At 43.2% G+C, this 16,105-nt stretch overlaps 1 protein-coding gene and 1 long non-coding RNA gene across 9 annotated transcripts in view; one reads left to right on the plus strand and one right to left on the minus strand.

Moving 5' to 3' along the window:
• The window catches only part of SPIDR (scaffold protein involved in DNA repair), a 259,052-nt gene that overhangs the window by 11,900 nt on the left and 231,047 nt on the right, over window positions 1-16,105 (minus strand). For all 8 annotated transcript variants that reach the window (XM_032470033.1, XM_032470029.1, XM_032470028.1 and 5 more), the window contains 2 exons: window positions 6,735-6,936; window positions 5,679-5,825 (listed from right to left, as the gene is read on the minus strand). In XM_032470033.1, coding sequence (XP_032325924.1) covers window positions 5,679-5,825; window positions 6,735-6,936 — 349 coding nt within the window. The remainder of the gene's footprint in view (window positions 1-5,678; window positions 5,826-6,734; window positions 6,937-16,105) is intronic.
• LOC106728648 overlaps window positions 1-16,105 on the plus strand; it is a 35,474-nt gene that overhangs the window by 5,353 nt on the left and 14,016 nt on the right. The gene's annotated exons all lie outside the window — the stretch shown is intronic.

Genomic DNA, 16,105 nt, shown 5'->3' on the forward strand with positions numbered 1-16,105 from the left:
AGACGTCTGAGACACTTCAGAGACGGCCCACCGCTGTAAAGTGGCACCGCGGTACAGGGAGTCACACGCACCTTAAGGTTCCCAGGGCATGTAAAAGGGTGTCTGCCCTGTACTGCAGTCCACTAAGTGTGCAAGAGCGTATGTGTAAAAGAGCACATGCCTTAATTAAAAAATACGCTATTGCTAAAGTGTGCTAACTACCGGCTGAGCCTTCAGCAAGTTGTAATCTATGCAACAGTAACATCAAAAATCGCTGACCACAGATCACCATAACAAATATAATCATAATGAAAAAATCTGAAGTATTATGTGAATTACCAAAATGTGACACAGAGACCCCAAGTAAGCAAATGCTGTTGAAAAACAGCACTGACAGACTTGCTTGACAGAGTTGCCACAAACCTTCAATTTGTAAAAAATGCAGTATCTACAAAGTGCAATAAAGTGCAAAAAAATGAGGTAAGACTGAGTTAAAGAAATAGAATCAATAATTCATATCTTCAAAAACAGAAAGCACCAGGCCCAAAGGGGTTCACGGGTGAATTCCACCAAATGTTTAAGAAAGAAATTATACCAGTCCTCCCCAATTTCTTACAGAAGACGTTACCTTCCTAACGCACCCTTCGAGGACAGCATTCACCCAGTACCAAATCCACACAAAAACATTACATGAAAGGAAAACCACAGACCAACATCTCTCATAAACACAGATGCGAACTTCCTTAACAAGATATTAGCAACCTAATCCAACTACATAAAAAATAAGGATTATACCATAACCAGATGGGACTATTCCAGGTTTACAAAGCAGGTTCAATGTTTTTTTTTTTTTTTAAAATCGATGAATGTAATCTATCATATCAACAGACTGAAGAAGAAAAATCATGTGATCATTTCAATAGATGTAAAGAAAACGCTTAACAAAATCCAACACCCATTCATGATAAAACTCTCAGTAATTTAGCAATAGAAGGGGCGTCCTCAACTTGGTAAGGAACATTTACAGAAAACCTAAGGTTGGAACAATCCAATAAAGTAGTTCGTGATTTAGGAAAGAGTGACTCACACCTGAATGATTCATACAGGGGGCCCAGAACAGTGCTGACAACAGAGCAGCCCGTCAAGGTTGGCTCAGAGGCACAGAAGGATCCAGGAGGGAAATTACAAAGGATGGGATGACCCCAAAGATGTCACCATTTTTAAGGATTTGGAAAATAATTAGGGTGTACGGCAGGTAGTGCAAGGAAAATAAAAGTCAATATAAAACTCCATAGAAAAAATTACACAAGAAAGAAAACAGAGAGTAGTATAATATTTTCCTATTAAGCGAAAAATATTTATATAATCATAATAATAAAAACACCATTAACTGATCTTCATATTTGAGAATCAACCTGTAGACAAAGTGCAGGGTTTAATTATAGCTACAGAACAGAACACCATCAATCAAATATAAAGTATAGAAACTGGTTGGGGGGTAGAGAACAGTCAGAGAGGGGCAGGAGAGCTGACGTGCTCTTCCTTCAATGTGTAGAGTAAAAAGATATTAGCTTTAGCGGTGAAACAACGAACAAACAAACAAAACCCTTACAGCATATGTCACAACTAATGGTGAGAAAGCAGATGCTTGCTCCTTAAGGTCAGGAGCAGAGCAAGGAAGCCCCCTCTCACCACTTCTATCCAACAAGGAACTGGAAGTACGTGCTAATGCAGTAAGACTAGAAGAGGAAATAAAAGGTATACAGACTGGAAAGGAAGAATACTGTTTTTATCCACCGATGACAGTTTTCTGTGTAGAATACCCCAAAGAATCAACAACAAAAAACTAGAACTACAAAATGCCTGTAGCAAGGTTGCAAGATACAAGGTCAGAATGCAAAAGGCAACTGCTTTCTTGTATACTAACAATGAACAAATGGCTTTTGAAACTAAAAACACACAACACCATTTACACATTAGGGGTAAAATAAATGAACTACTTCAGTTTAAGTATAATACCTATATGAGGAAAACTATAAAATCTGTTGAAAGATATGAAAGGTCAAAATTAAGAGAGACATATTCTATGTTTGTGTACAGGAAGACTCAATAGTAAATTTTTTTCTAAGTTGATCTACAGATTCAACACAATCCCAGTAAAACCCCAGCAAGTAATTCTGTGTATACCAACACACTGATTTTACAGTTTATACGGAAGGCAAAAAGACCTGAAATAGCCAAGAAATTACTGAAGAAGAAAGAGCAAAGGTGGAGGACTGACACTACCCAACTTCAAGACACATCACAGGGCTTTAAGATACACATTATGGCTACCGAAATCAAGACAGTGTCTTATTGGTGAAAGAACAGACGTAATCAAATCAACAGAATAGAAAGCCCAGAGATAGACTCACATGAATATAGCCAACTGATCTTTGACAATCCAACAGAAAAAGGACAGTCTTTTTAACAGTGTTCAAACAACTGACACACACATGAAAAACAATGAATCTAGAAAGAGGCCTTACACTTTTCACAAAACTTAACTCAAGATGGATTACGGACTTAAGCTTAAAACGCAAAACTATAAAACTCCTAGGAGAAAACCTGGGTGACGTTGGGATTGACAATCGGTTTTTAGGCACAACACCAAAAACACAGCTCATGAAAGAAAAAAATTGATGGGACTTCATTAAAAGTAAAACTTCCAGTCTACAAAAGATACTATTAAGAGAATGAAAAGACAAGCCACAGATGGGAGAAAATGTTTGCAAAAGACCCATTTGATAAAGGACTGCTATCCAAAATATACAAAAAAAGCCTTAAAACTCAACAGTAAGAAAATGAACATCCTGAATAAAAAAATGGGTCAAAGACCTTTACAGACACCTCATCACAGAAGATATATGGACAGCAAATAAGCATGAAAGACGTTCTGAATCACATGTCATCAGGGAAATGCAAACTACACAGCAATGAGACACCACTGCACACCTGTAAGAACGGCTGAAAATCTCAGACCCTGAGAACACTCACTGCTGGTGAGGGTGTGGACAGCAGGACGTCTGATCTGTCACAAAGCTGTACTGGAAGCAAAGCCAACTTCGGTGGCCCTGCCTCCTCCACGGCTCAGGGGTCACTCCATGGTCGGGGTGTTGGCAAGAGACCCTCTGTTAACACGGCCCCTCTCCGGAGAAGTCACAGTGGACACTGCATGTCTCTAACCTTGGGCTATATTTCCTGAAGTTGCCCTTTGGTCATCTTGTTTGGACGCAGAGTTCCTGTCTCGGTCTCTCAGTCCCGTCTCTCTGGATGGGTTACTTTCTATGGTCGTCTCCCCAGCTGGAGGAATCACAGGGTCCTCCCAGTTGTACGGCTGCTCTGTTTAGGATGACGGCCAACATGAAAACGATCTAAACTACAGGAATATGCCCAAAGAACAGAAAATAGATGTCCACCCAAAGGCCTTACATGCATATTCACAGCAAATCAAAAAAATATGCATCAACCAATGAATGGATAAACAAAGCAGGTCTATCCAAACGATGGAATATTCAGCCACAAAATGGAAGGAAGCCTGAGGAATGTCTTAAAAATGTTTCACTAAGTGACAAGAGCCAGAAACACAAGAGCACACAGTGTACGAGTTCATGTCCATGTGTGTCCACAACAGGCTGTCCGTGGAGACAGGTGGCAGAAGAGTGGGTGCCAGGGCTTTGGGAGGGATGGGGCGTGACTGCCGGTGGACACGGGTTTCTTTCTGGAGTGGTGGAGATACTCTGCAGCTAGTTAGTGAGGATGTTGCACAACTGTGTGAATACAGCAGTGACAGCGAGCTGTGCATGCTGTAAGGGTATATTTTATCTCAGTTACACTGTGATTAAAAACTAGACTACCACTGCTTTCAAAGCCACTGAGATAACAAAAGACAATGTACAAAAGTGGCTGCACAACACTGGGAATGGACTAACGGCACTGAATTTCTCTCTTTAAAATGGTTGATTTTGTGTTTTGCAAGTCTCACTGTAACTTATTGTTTTTTAAAATATGAGGTTCTTCAGAAAAATCAACCCTCCTCTCTCCCCACAGGCGTCTGTAGACTCCCCTCTGCTTCTTACTCACGGGCTGCAGCTACGAGTGAGTCAGGGTCCAAACCTCTTTGGAAGCCAGCTCTTCAGGGACGTACTTCCTCATAAAACGGTACTCTAGGCACTGCTGGTGCCTGTGGTCTTAAGATTCCAGGTCCCCAAGGCCTAAGTGGCATGGGCAGTAACTTTCACACAGGGGCTGCGTCCTCACCCTTCTCTGCTCTGAGAAAGGTCAGAGGATGGGGTCTCCGCAGGCGTCTGGAGACCACAGGCTGTGGACAGGCTGCCCCAGGTCTGCAGGCATCTGGCCCTCACAGCCTGCCTGCCAGGGGCTCGTCAGCCTCCCAGACTCTCGACCACCCTCACCTGCACTCCTCCAGAGAGCCAGGCAATCATCTTCCTGCCAACCACCAGCCCCTGCTCTGCACCAGAGTCTACTCATGGTGCTGAAAGCACTGCTTCATTTAAGACAAAAACCTGACCATTCCACCTCCTCGGCATGGCCGGGGACAGCAGAGCAAGACAGAACCCGTGTGAACCACAGCCCCGTCTCCCCTCCAACGTGTGAACCTTATAGCTGCCTGGGCACCTCTGGGGGTTTTCCATGTGCCTTTCACCAGCTCTGCCTGAGAGACCCTGACGGCCCTGGGGCCACCAACCCTGCAGTCACTGGCTGCAGCCCTCCACCCGCAGTGGGCTGCCTGGCTGTGCAGTGGAAGCACTGAGTGTCTGCCTCCCCCATCAGCCCCAGGGTGCATCTTATGTACTCCTTTGCTCTGAAGTCAGGTCTACTGTCCCTGCTTCAGAGATGAGACATGGTGGTTAGAGCCTGCTTCCTTAAAGGCCACTTGGCTGTAGCAGTCACATCTCAGTACTAACAGTGAGAGGAGCCGCCCAGAAGAGAAAATCCAAATGGCCTCGATGCACCGAACACACACCAGCACATGGGGACCATGGATCCAAGCACCAGTGGATCACAGCTTTGGCTGTTCGTACAGACCATGATGGGCTCAGGAATCTAGTGGTCTAGGGGTGGAGGGGCGGTCCCCCAATGTGAGTTTTGGAATTTCTGTACACTTTTTGGAAATGACTTTCACAGATGTTCCTTCTCTGCTCGGGTCTCGCTCCCTCCGCACTGACTTCGTCATCTTCCCCGGCAACTTCCCTCCTGTCTAAATCCACCCCAGATCTGCTTCCCTCCCCGAGCTTCACCCCCACCCAGCTGCAACCCCAGGCCAACTCTGACTCTGCTGCACGTGCACTCGCCTCTCCTGACACCCTTCTCCCTCCCTCTCACCCCTGGTGCTTCCCAGCCCCCACCCCATCCTGCTCTCCTCCTGCCCCCACCCTCCACCTGCCCCCTGCCTGCTCCCTCCTGCCCTTCCTGCCCTCGAACACTGGAGGCTGTGGTTCTGTATTTGCTGGTTCTTCTCTACAGACTACGAGTCTGGGAGGCAGGAGTCACTTCTGATTCTGCTCCTTATGTATCCAGTGTATGGAACCTGTCAGGTGCTCAACAAACACTTGCTGAACAAGTGAACAGGTGAATATAAAGTAAGTGTGGTATTTAAGGAAACATAAATACCTCTTCCAGCAAGATCGACTACACACCTTGGACACTGCAGATGGAGTTGACCCGAGTGACAGAATCCAACGCATCCAGCCTCACAGGGCCCGGCGGCTCCCAGGCATCGGAGGCCACACCCAGGTGGGGCTTTGGAAGCAAGAGGACAGTGCGTCCAATACAAACGATCCGACCTGCCAACAGACACACCTCAGGTTACCACAGCTCTGAGCTCTGAAACAAGCAAGTTCTCTCTCCAGTAGAGACGTGTCCTTTGCAGCCTCCTGGGAGTCGGGGGCAGGTAGAGCTGAGGGCACCGCTGTGGGGGCCCTGTGTGTGTCCAACACTGTGCAGAAAGGAAACCCAAAGCCCCATGCACTAAGCTGGAAATGCACACAAACACTAGGTTCAAATTCGACTCAGAAAGGCAGATTTTGTGCCATGTAATAAGTTATAAAGTGGAAAATACAGTCTAGGCAGGATCCTAGAGTGATTCCTGGGAATAAAGGGCTGACTTATCTGAGCACACAGTCAGGCCTCTGTATCTGCAGATGCAAACAAGTGTGGATTCAAACAATGATGGATAGAAAATATTTGGAAAAAGTTCCAGGAAGTTCCAAAGGCAAACTCCGAATCTGCTGCACACCAGCAGCAGTCCAGAGCACTGCTGCCATGTCAGGCGCTGTAAGTGATCAAGAGATGATTCAAGTGCAGGCTCCACGCAAAACCCAGGCCGCTTCACAGAAGGGCTGTGAGCACCTGTGGATTCTGATGTCCACAGGGGGTTGGTGCCGAGGGAAGAACGCATGTTACAATGTTCTAGCCTTTCCTTTGTTTTGAAAAGTGCTGCTCTAGGCAGTGGCTTCAGGTGGCTCCTGCATCTGTAAAAGCGTGACCCCAACAGACCACATCTCCTGCGGGCGTGTCGGCACTGCAGGGAGTTCTGGTTGTGTCCAGGCGGCCACTACAAGGGTCATGTCCGCAGCAGATTTGGGACGGGGCCAGTGGTTACAGAGCAAGACAAAGGCAGCAAGAACCCACAAAGCCAGTCTATGGCATCTCTCGGTCGCCACATCAGAGCTGTCAGTGAGACGAAAGCATACCCTGGTCTAGGAGGGCATCCCGGAAGAGGAAGCTCTGGGAGGCAGCCTCAGAGAGTGCGTCTTGGACTTCCGGGCCCAGCACGCACGAGGGGGCCACGCACACAGGCATGGTTCTGGGAAGGCCAGAGTTGTCCCCACGCTGCATTTGCAGAGTAACGTCAGTCACCACCAGCCATAGCTCCCTGGGCTCCAAACTGTTTACCTGTAATTCAAAGACACAGTCAAGGCTGTTAATGTAATAGCTACTCTTATATCCAAAATTATTTTTCAAAAGCAATAACCTTAGGTGATTATTATTAACACTAACAGTTTCCGATATCATTTCAACAAATATTTCAAAACATGCCATGGCCTCTGCACGTCTTGGTCACCAGCTGTCCCGGACACAGCCGAGCTCTGTGACGCCCAGCCTGCAGCTGTGTAAGGGGCTCCTTTACTGGGCGACAGTCTGCCCTTCCCAGGCCCCACTCTGCTTGACCTCTGACCCATGCAGGATGAAGTCATGCCCTCTCCCTCAACCCCACGCCCACACACCCAGGACGTCACCATCAGTGTCTCATATTCAGAACATGCACATCCTTCTCTCCTGCTAGATGTGGTTTCCTAAGGGTTAGGGACTGTTATGAACTGAATGTTAGTATTTCCCTCTCACTACCCCCACTCCATATGTTGAAGTACCAACCCTCAATGTGATGGTAATGGCAGAGGGGGGGCCTCTGGGAGGTGCTTAGGACATAATTAACATAATGACATTCAGCCTTTTCCCCTTGGTCAGAATTCAGGATTCAGTAGATGTAAATGGGGCCAGGATTTGCCTAGGAAGACCCTTGAGGTCAGCAGGGCTGGGCCATGAGAACCTGGCTGGCATGAGGTTAAGTTGGTGTTGCTGGCAGGGATGGTATGGTCAGGCTGAGGATCCCATGTGGCTGGCTGATAAGACTGGGCAGAGGAGGTGACCAGCAAGGTCAGAAGCTGTGAGTTGAGTGGAGGAAGCAGCTCACATGGGAGGCTGATCACATATAGAAAATTAGACAAAGATATATTGAGGAAAATGAGAACCAAGTTTCTCACTGTTGTGTAAGGGAATTATAGATATGGAAATGAGACAATCTAGAGTCAGTTCTGTGGTGATGATCTAGAGTTGGAGGTACTGGTACAAAACCAAGATTTTAGGCTGAGAGAAACAAAGAAAGAATAGATATGGACTTGTATATATGTGTGCTTGAGAACACATGTATTTCCTTGCTCTGTCCACTGAGAGGACCTAGAAGCAATGACATCCCAGCAGCAAATGAGCCCACCTAGTACCAGATCTTGGGATCTTGGCTTCTAAATGCCATTCTTCATTAAAATCACCTAGCGCTCCTTAAGAGATGGCTGATTACAGAGCAAAGAAAAATGAGTCTGAAGCATCTTACTGTGTCAGAAAGTAAGGAAGTACTGGAAGAATGATGAGTACACGTCCAAAGGACACAGGAGGCTGCTTGAATCTGGGGAGATCTGAGTATCAAAATAAACAGCAGTTACAGATCATAACCCATTGAACAAAAACTGAATCTACTGGCCCAAACTGAGATAATAGGTGAACGCATATTCAAGTCCAATCATGGAAATGAAAAGGTCCTAATTATAGCCAAAATAGAAAAAATTCTGGAATTACAAAATTACCAATTGACCGCTATCAGAGTAATAATTCAGGCAAGAATCATATAGATGTTAAAAAATGAGTAACAGTTTGATAAGAAATAGGACATTTATATATACAGTCTTAAACTATCTTCCCACAGAACATTTGTTACATAGTTGTTAATTAATAAGTATGAAATACTTATTATTTAACTTTAGAGCAGAGAAGCCTGCAAGACACCATCTTAATCAATTGATAACACAGCACAGCACTGGGACAAATCAACCGTGTGCCTCCTGATATGAACACACTATTTTTTATGTGATGTTCCTGTTGAAAACGCATAACCTGACTCTATTCATGGCCAGGCAAATCTATATGAAGGGGCATTCTATTAAGCAACTGGCCTCTTCTTCAAAAATGACAAGGTCATAAAAGATGAGCAAAGATGAAAAAATGTTCCACTGGAAGGAGTGGGAGACAGGTCGCAGCACAGCACACAATCCTGTACCGGACTGAGGAGTTATAAATGGTTGTTTTGGAACAATTGGCAAGAAACACTTTAAAAACTGGTACATTTCTCAAAAAGAGTAAAGACTTCTTTCTACAAGATTATCTGAAGGTGAGAATTTATCTGACAATCTTCAAAGATATTAGATTCTCTGTAAATATCCTGGATTTGGCATATTGTCTCTTTTTCTGTCTCCCAGTGAACAAAAATGGTCTCATTTCCTTTGAACTTAACTATCAAATTACCTTTAGCATTGGGATTAAGAATAAAGTCAGAAAAAGACACAACCAATTGATTCAAAGTAGTACTACCAACCTTACTGTTAAAATTTATTGGAAATAGATCTCTTCTACACAAAAATACCCAATGAATTTTTGACAAAGTTGCAAAAGCAATTCAACGCAGGAAGGAGGCCCATAAACAAACACTGACCTCCACAGGCAAAGAATGCGCCTTACACAAAAACCAACTCAAAATGCAGCATGGACTCAGGTGTAAATAAATCTTCTAGAAAAGAGTGTAGAAGGTAAAACTTTGGGACCTAGAGCGAAGTAAAGAGACTTGACTTGTCTTTGACTTGACAATAAAAGCATGAACCATGAGAGGAAAAGCTGATGAATTTGACCACAAAAAATTTAAAGACTTTTGCTTTGCAAAAACTCCTGTTGAGGGGGAGGGTTAGCTGAGTGGTACAGATTGCGTGCCTAGCATGCACGAGGTCCTGGGTTCAATCTCCAGTACCTCCATTAAAGATAAATAAATTAGGGAAGATAACCTAATTAACTTTAAAAAAAAAAAAAAAAAAGAGTACTCAGGAAGAAAAAAAAAACCTTATGTGATGAATTGAAAAGACAAATTACAGACCCTGAGAAACATTTGCAAATCACATATCTAACAAAAGCTTTCTAAACAGAATAAAGAAATTAAAAACTCAACGGTAATAATCCAAACCGAAAATGGGCAAAAGACACATATTAACATTTCACCAAAAAGGGCATACAAATGACAAACACACAGAACGATGTTTAGGGTGGGCAGGGCCGGGGTGGGTGGGTGTTTATAGCTCAGTGGTAGAGCACATGCTTAGCGTGCACAAGGTCTTGGGTTCAATCCCCAGTATCTCCATCAAAAGCAAGAACAAACAAATGGGACCTAATTAAACTTACAAGCTTCTACACAGCAAAGGAGACCATAAGTAAAACAAAAAGACAACCTATGGGATGGGAGAAAATTTTTGCAAAAGAAACCGACAAAGGCTTGATCTCCAGAATATATAAGCAGCTCAAACGACTTAATAAGAAAAAAAAAAAACAACTCAATCCAAAAATGGGCAAAAGACCTAAACAAGCAATTCTCCAAGGAAGAAATACAAATGATCAATAGGCACATGAAAAAATGCTCAATATCACTAATTATCAGAGAAATGCAAATCAGAACTACAATGAGGTATCGGCTCACACCAGTCAGAATGGCCATCATTTAAAAGTCCACAAATGACAAATGCTGCAGAGGCTGTGGAGAAAAGGGAACCCTCCTACACTGCTGGTGGGAATGCAGTTTGGTGCAGCCACTGTGGAAAACAGTATGGAGATTCCTCAAAAGACTAAGAATAGACTTACCATATGACCCAGCAATCCCGCTCCTGGGCATATATCCAAAAGGAACCCTACTTCAAAAACACACCTGCACCCCAATGTTCATAGCAGCACTATTTACAATAGCCAAGACATGGAAACAGCCTAAATGTCCATCAATAGATGACTGGATAAAGAAGATGTAGTATATTTATACAATGGAATACTACTCAGCCATGAAAACCGACAACATAGTGCCATTTGCAGCAACATGGATGCTCCTGGAGAATGTCATTCTAAGTGAAGTAAGCCAGAAAGAGAAAGAAAAATACCATATGAGATCGCTCATATGTGGAATCTGAAAAAAAAATATATAAAACAGGAACAGATTCATAGACACAGAATACAAACTTGTGGTTGCCAAGGGGGCAGGGGGTGGGAAGGGACACACTTGGATTTCAAAATGTAGAATAGATAAATAAGATTATACTGTATAACACAGGGAAATATATACAAGATCTTGTGGTAGCTCACAGAGAAAAAAATGTGACAATGAATATATGTATGTTCACGTATAACTGAAAAATTGTGCTCTACACTGAAATTTGACACAACATTGTAAAATGATTATAATTCAATAAAAAAAAAGTTAAAAAAAAAAGAGTGGTCATGGGTGAGAAGGGTGAAGAATACAGAAAACTGAAACTAGTTTGTCTCTCTTTCCTTTTAATAGTCTCTATTCCTCCCTCATCTATCTTTTTCTCCTTCCCTCAACCCTCCTCTTTCACTCCTCTACCTTTTAAATTTAAGACTGAATTAATACATGAGGAACCAGCCAGTGGAGCACCTCGGCTCTTCATTCCAAAGGTGGTAAAGAAGAAAAGTGCTGGTTTCAATTCTTCGTTATTTGAAGCTCCATTACAGCTTCTGCTGTATAACCTTTCTTGGACAAGCCCTTGCTTACTTTGACAGTGTACCTTGAATAAATTCAGCCATTAAAAAAAAAAAAAAGTTCAACACCATTAGTTCTCTGGATGAATCTCTGGAGAATTATGCCAATTGAAAAAAGAAAAAAATTTCAGAAGGAGATGTTAAGGGTTGAATTGGGTCCCTCCAAAAAAGGCCTACTGGAGTTCTAACTCCAGCACCTCAGAACGTGACCTTACTTGGAAAGCGGGTATTTACAAACAAGTTAAGATAAAATCATTACAATGAGCCCTAATCCAATGACTGCTGTCTTCTTTACAGAAAGGGGAAATTTGGACACAGATAAGCACAGAGGGAGGCCACGTGAAGACACAGAGAGGGGATGGCCACGCGACTGGCCACTACAAGCCAAGCAATGCCAAGGATGGCCGGTGGACACCAGACCTGGCAGAGCTGGCAGGGCCCTGCTGACGCCATGATTTCAGGCTTCCGCCTCCAGAAGTGTGAAACATTAATTCTCTTCGGTTTTAACCATCCAGTTTTTGGTACTCTGCATAGCCAGGCCTAGCAAACTAATACTGATGGACACTCCATGGCCTACTTATGTAACCACCATAAAATGACAGAATTATAATGATGAGAGCAGGTCAGTGGTTGCCATGGGGTAGGGCTGGGAATGGGGATGAGTGTGGCTATAAAGGAGGCACGAGCAAGAATGAGCCTATTTATTTTAAATGTGTATTTGTTTTTTACTGAAGTATAGTTGATTTACAGTATACAGCACAGTGATTTTATAGTTTTACAGACTATACGCCATTAAAATTTATTATAAGGTAATGGCTATATAATTCCCTGTGTTGTACAACATAACCTTCTTGCATATTTTATACATAGTAGTTAATATTTCCTAACCCTATACAGCTAATTTACGCCCCTCTTCAGTAACATTAGTTTGTTTTCTGTGAGTCTGTTGCTAAGTTTGTTGACTGTATACTCACATTGATGGAGTTTTCTTTTTAGCATGGGTCGATGTTGCATTTTGTCAAATGCTTTCTCTCTGTCTACTGAGATGCTTATGTGAGTTTTTTACCCTTCCTTTCGTTAATGTGATGGCCACACTGATTTGATTTGTGAACGTGGAGCTATCCTTTTGATTCTGGAGTAAATTCAAGTTGATCGTGGTGCATGATCCTTTTTTTATATTGTGGAGTTTGGTTTGCTAGTATTTTGCATCTATGCTCATCAGAGATACTGTAATTTTCTTTTTTTGTAGTGTTTTTGTCTGGTTTTAGTATCAGGGTAATGGTGGCCTTGCAGAATGAATTTGGGAGTGTTCTGTCCTCTTGAATTTTTTTGAAATAGTTTGAGAAATACACGTGTTAGTTCTTCATTACATATTGATTAGAACTCCCCTATGAAGCCTTCTGGCCCTGGACTTCAGTTTGCTGAAAGTTTTGTTGGTCACAAATTTAATTTCACTACGAGTGATTGGTCTGTTCAAATTGTCTCTTTCTTCTTGACTCAGTCTTGTCAGGTTATATGTTTTCAGGAATTTGCCCATTTCTTCTAGATTGTCCACTTTTTGGCATGTAACTTTTGTAGTATTTTCTGTCAATATTTCTGTGGTATTGCTTGTTATTTCTCCTCTCTCATTTCTCATCTCCTCGCTCTTTTCTTCTTGGTGAGTCTGGCTAAATGTTTAGGCTTCATTAATCTTTTCTTTGGCTTTTTTATAGTCTCTGTTTTATTTATTTCCTCTCTAATCTTTATTATTTCCTGCCTTCTGCTGACTTTGGGCTTTGTTTCTTCATTTTTTAATTCCTTCAGATGGTAGGTTTGAAATTTTTCTTGTTTCCGGAGAAAGCCTGCATTGTTATAAACTTTGCTCTTAGAACTGCTTTTGCTGCAACCCATTGATTCTGGGGTTCTGTCTTTCCATATTCATTTATCTTGGGGTATTTTCTGATTTCCTCTTTGATCCATTTTTTTCCTTCAAGTGGCATGTTTAGTCTCCGCGTGTTCGTTCTTTCCCCATCTTTCTTTCTGTAACTGATTTCTAGTTTCATACTGTTGTGGTCAGAAAAAAAATGCTTGATACTAATTCTATCCTCTTAAATTGGTTGAGACTTGCTTTGTGGCCTAGCACATCAGCTACTCTAGAGAATGTGCCATGTGCACTTGAAAAGGTGTCCTGCTGTTTCTGGATGGAATGTCCCATAGATACCTATTGAGTCCAAATGGTCTGTTCTGTCACTTAAGACCACTGTTGCCTTAATGATTTTCTGTCTGCGTGACCTGTCTGTTGCTGTAAGTAGGTTGTTGAAGTCCCCTCCTATCACTGTATTATTGTTAATCTCTCTGTGTCTGTTGGTATTTGCTTTACATGCTTCGGTGTGCTTATACTGGGTGTGTACATGTTAGTGGATGTAGTATCTTCTTGTACTGGTATCATGCCCTCCTTCATCTCTTGTTGTAGCCTTTGTTTTAAAGTCCGTTTTGTCTGATATGAGTATTGCTACCCCCACTTTCTTGCCATTTCCATCTGGATGAATTATTTTTCCATCTCCTCACTTTCAGTTTGTGTGTCTTTAGCCCTGAAGTGAGTCTCCTGTAAGCAGCACACTGAAGGATCTTGTTTTTTTTATCCAATCAGCCACTCTATGTCTTTTAATCACAGTATTCAGTCCACTGACATTTAAGGTAATTACTGATAGGTGTGGACTTACTGCCATTTTGCTACACGCTTTCTGATTGTTTCTGTAGTTCTTCTCCGTTCACTTTTTTCTTTTTGTTTCTTCTTCTCTTATGGTTTCATGATTATATTTAGTGGCATGCTTGTGTTCCTTTCTTTTTGGCTTTTGTGTATCTATTGTAGGTGTTTTGTAGGTAAATCGATTTGTAGTTACCATGGGGTTCATATATGTTGACGCATAATTATATCTACTTGTTTTAAACTGACAGTCATTTAAGTTCAAACACATTCTAAAAGATCTACATTTTTTACTCCCTTCCCCCATACTTGGTTTTTGATGTCATGTTTTCATCTTCACGCTTTTCCCTTAATTGTTTATTGTAGTTACAACTGTTTATACACTTTTTTGTCTTTTAGTCTTCGTACTGGCTTATTTAAGCAATCTTCAACCCTTACTATATATTTGTGTTTCCTTGTGAGATTTTCCCTTTCCTATAGAGTCTTACTTCTTTTCCATTTAGAGAACACTTCTTTTAGGGAAGGGTTGGTATTGATGAATTCTTCTAGTTTTTGCTTCTCTGAGAAGTTCTTTCTCTCTCCTTTTATCCTAAATGATAATCTTGCTGCGTAGAGTATCCTAGATTGCAGGTTTTCCCATTTCAGCACTTCACATGTATCTTGCCACTCCTTTGTGGCCTGCAGAGTTTCTGCAGAACAATCAGCTGATAGCCTTTTAGGGGTTTTCTTGCATATGACTCTGCTTTTCTCTTGCTGCCATTAGAACTCCATTTAACTTTTGCCGTTTTAATTATGACAAGTATTGGTGTGGGTCTGTTTGGGTTCATCTTGTTTGGAACCCTCTGTGCTTCCTGTACCTGGATATCTGTTTCCTTCAGGTTTGGGAAGTTTTCAGCCATCATTTCTTCACATACACATGCTTAACTTTCTCTGCTTCTATAAATTTTGGTGAAACAGCTACTATTTTGGTCTTGAATGGGTGTTCTTATGTGGGAGGGTCCCTACACGGACTGCATGGACCCATTTTGGTGGGAGGGCTGGATCTGATGATGATGCCAGTCCCATCTTTCCTCAGGCCGTGCTGGCCACTATCACCTTGATGGGGGTGTGGCATGTGCTTTAGGAGCCAGGGCCTGTGCAGGGTATGAGGCGAGACTGCCTCTCTGCTCAGTGCTGATCCCCAGCTTGCGCTGGTTCTGTTCCCTCTGAGTGTGTGTTTTCCCTCTCCCTGTACCAGGACCTCTGCCCCAGAGGAGGGAGTGATGAAGCACGTGGGGCCTCTGTGCTTACAGAGTCAATGCCCTTCCTATGTAGGCATCTGCAGCTGTGCTCAGACGCAGCCCCAGTTGGTTCTTTCCCCAGTCTTGGCCATTCCAGGCCCAGCGCTCTGATGTGGTGTGGAGTGAGCATGGCTGTACAGCTCGCCGGGTCTGGGCTGGGGTGCATGGTCAGTCAGTCATGGGAATCCAGCTGCTGCTCGGGCAGATCTCTCTGCCCTGCCTGAGGGTCAGCCAGCACCGTGCACTCATGAATGGAGTCTAACTTCTCCAAATAGCCAAGGGGGCTTGTCTCCTGCATGTAGGACCCCAGGAACGGGGGGCCCAGGGTGAGAGTCCACCCCTGAGATCTCCCTTTTCCTTTTGAGTCCCCCACAGGGGTACAGGTCTCAACCCAATGCTTTTCCTCTTGCCCTACTTGATTACATGTGGGTCTTCCCTGCAGCCTTGGCTGTCCAGGTTTCCTCAGCCAGCCTTTACTTAGTCTTCTGTGAGAACTTTTCCACACGCAGGTGTATTCTTGATGTGCCTGTGGGGGAGGTGAGCTCCATGTGCTCTCACTTTGCCATCCTGATCTCCCTGTCTTATTCCAATTCCTCCTGGAGGAAGCTGGTTTCTGGGATTCTCTTCCCCACAAAAGGAGAACACATGAAGTATAAAGAAACATAGTGGATTGAGGAATCTGTTCCATTGGGCTCCCAGCCCTCGGCACACACAACCACGCGGCTGGCAGGCTGTACCTGTG

Source organism: Camelus ferus, chromosome 29 (genome assembly GCF_009834535.1).
Source record: "Camelus ferus isolate YT-003-E chromosome 29, BCGSAC_Cfer_1.0, whole genome shotgun sequence".
In the NCBI taxonomy this organism is placed as follows: Eukaryota; Metazoa; Chordata; class Mammalia; order Artiodactyla; family Camelidae; genus Camelus; species Camelus ferus.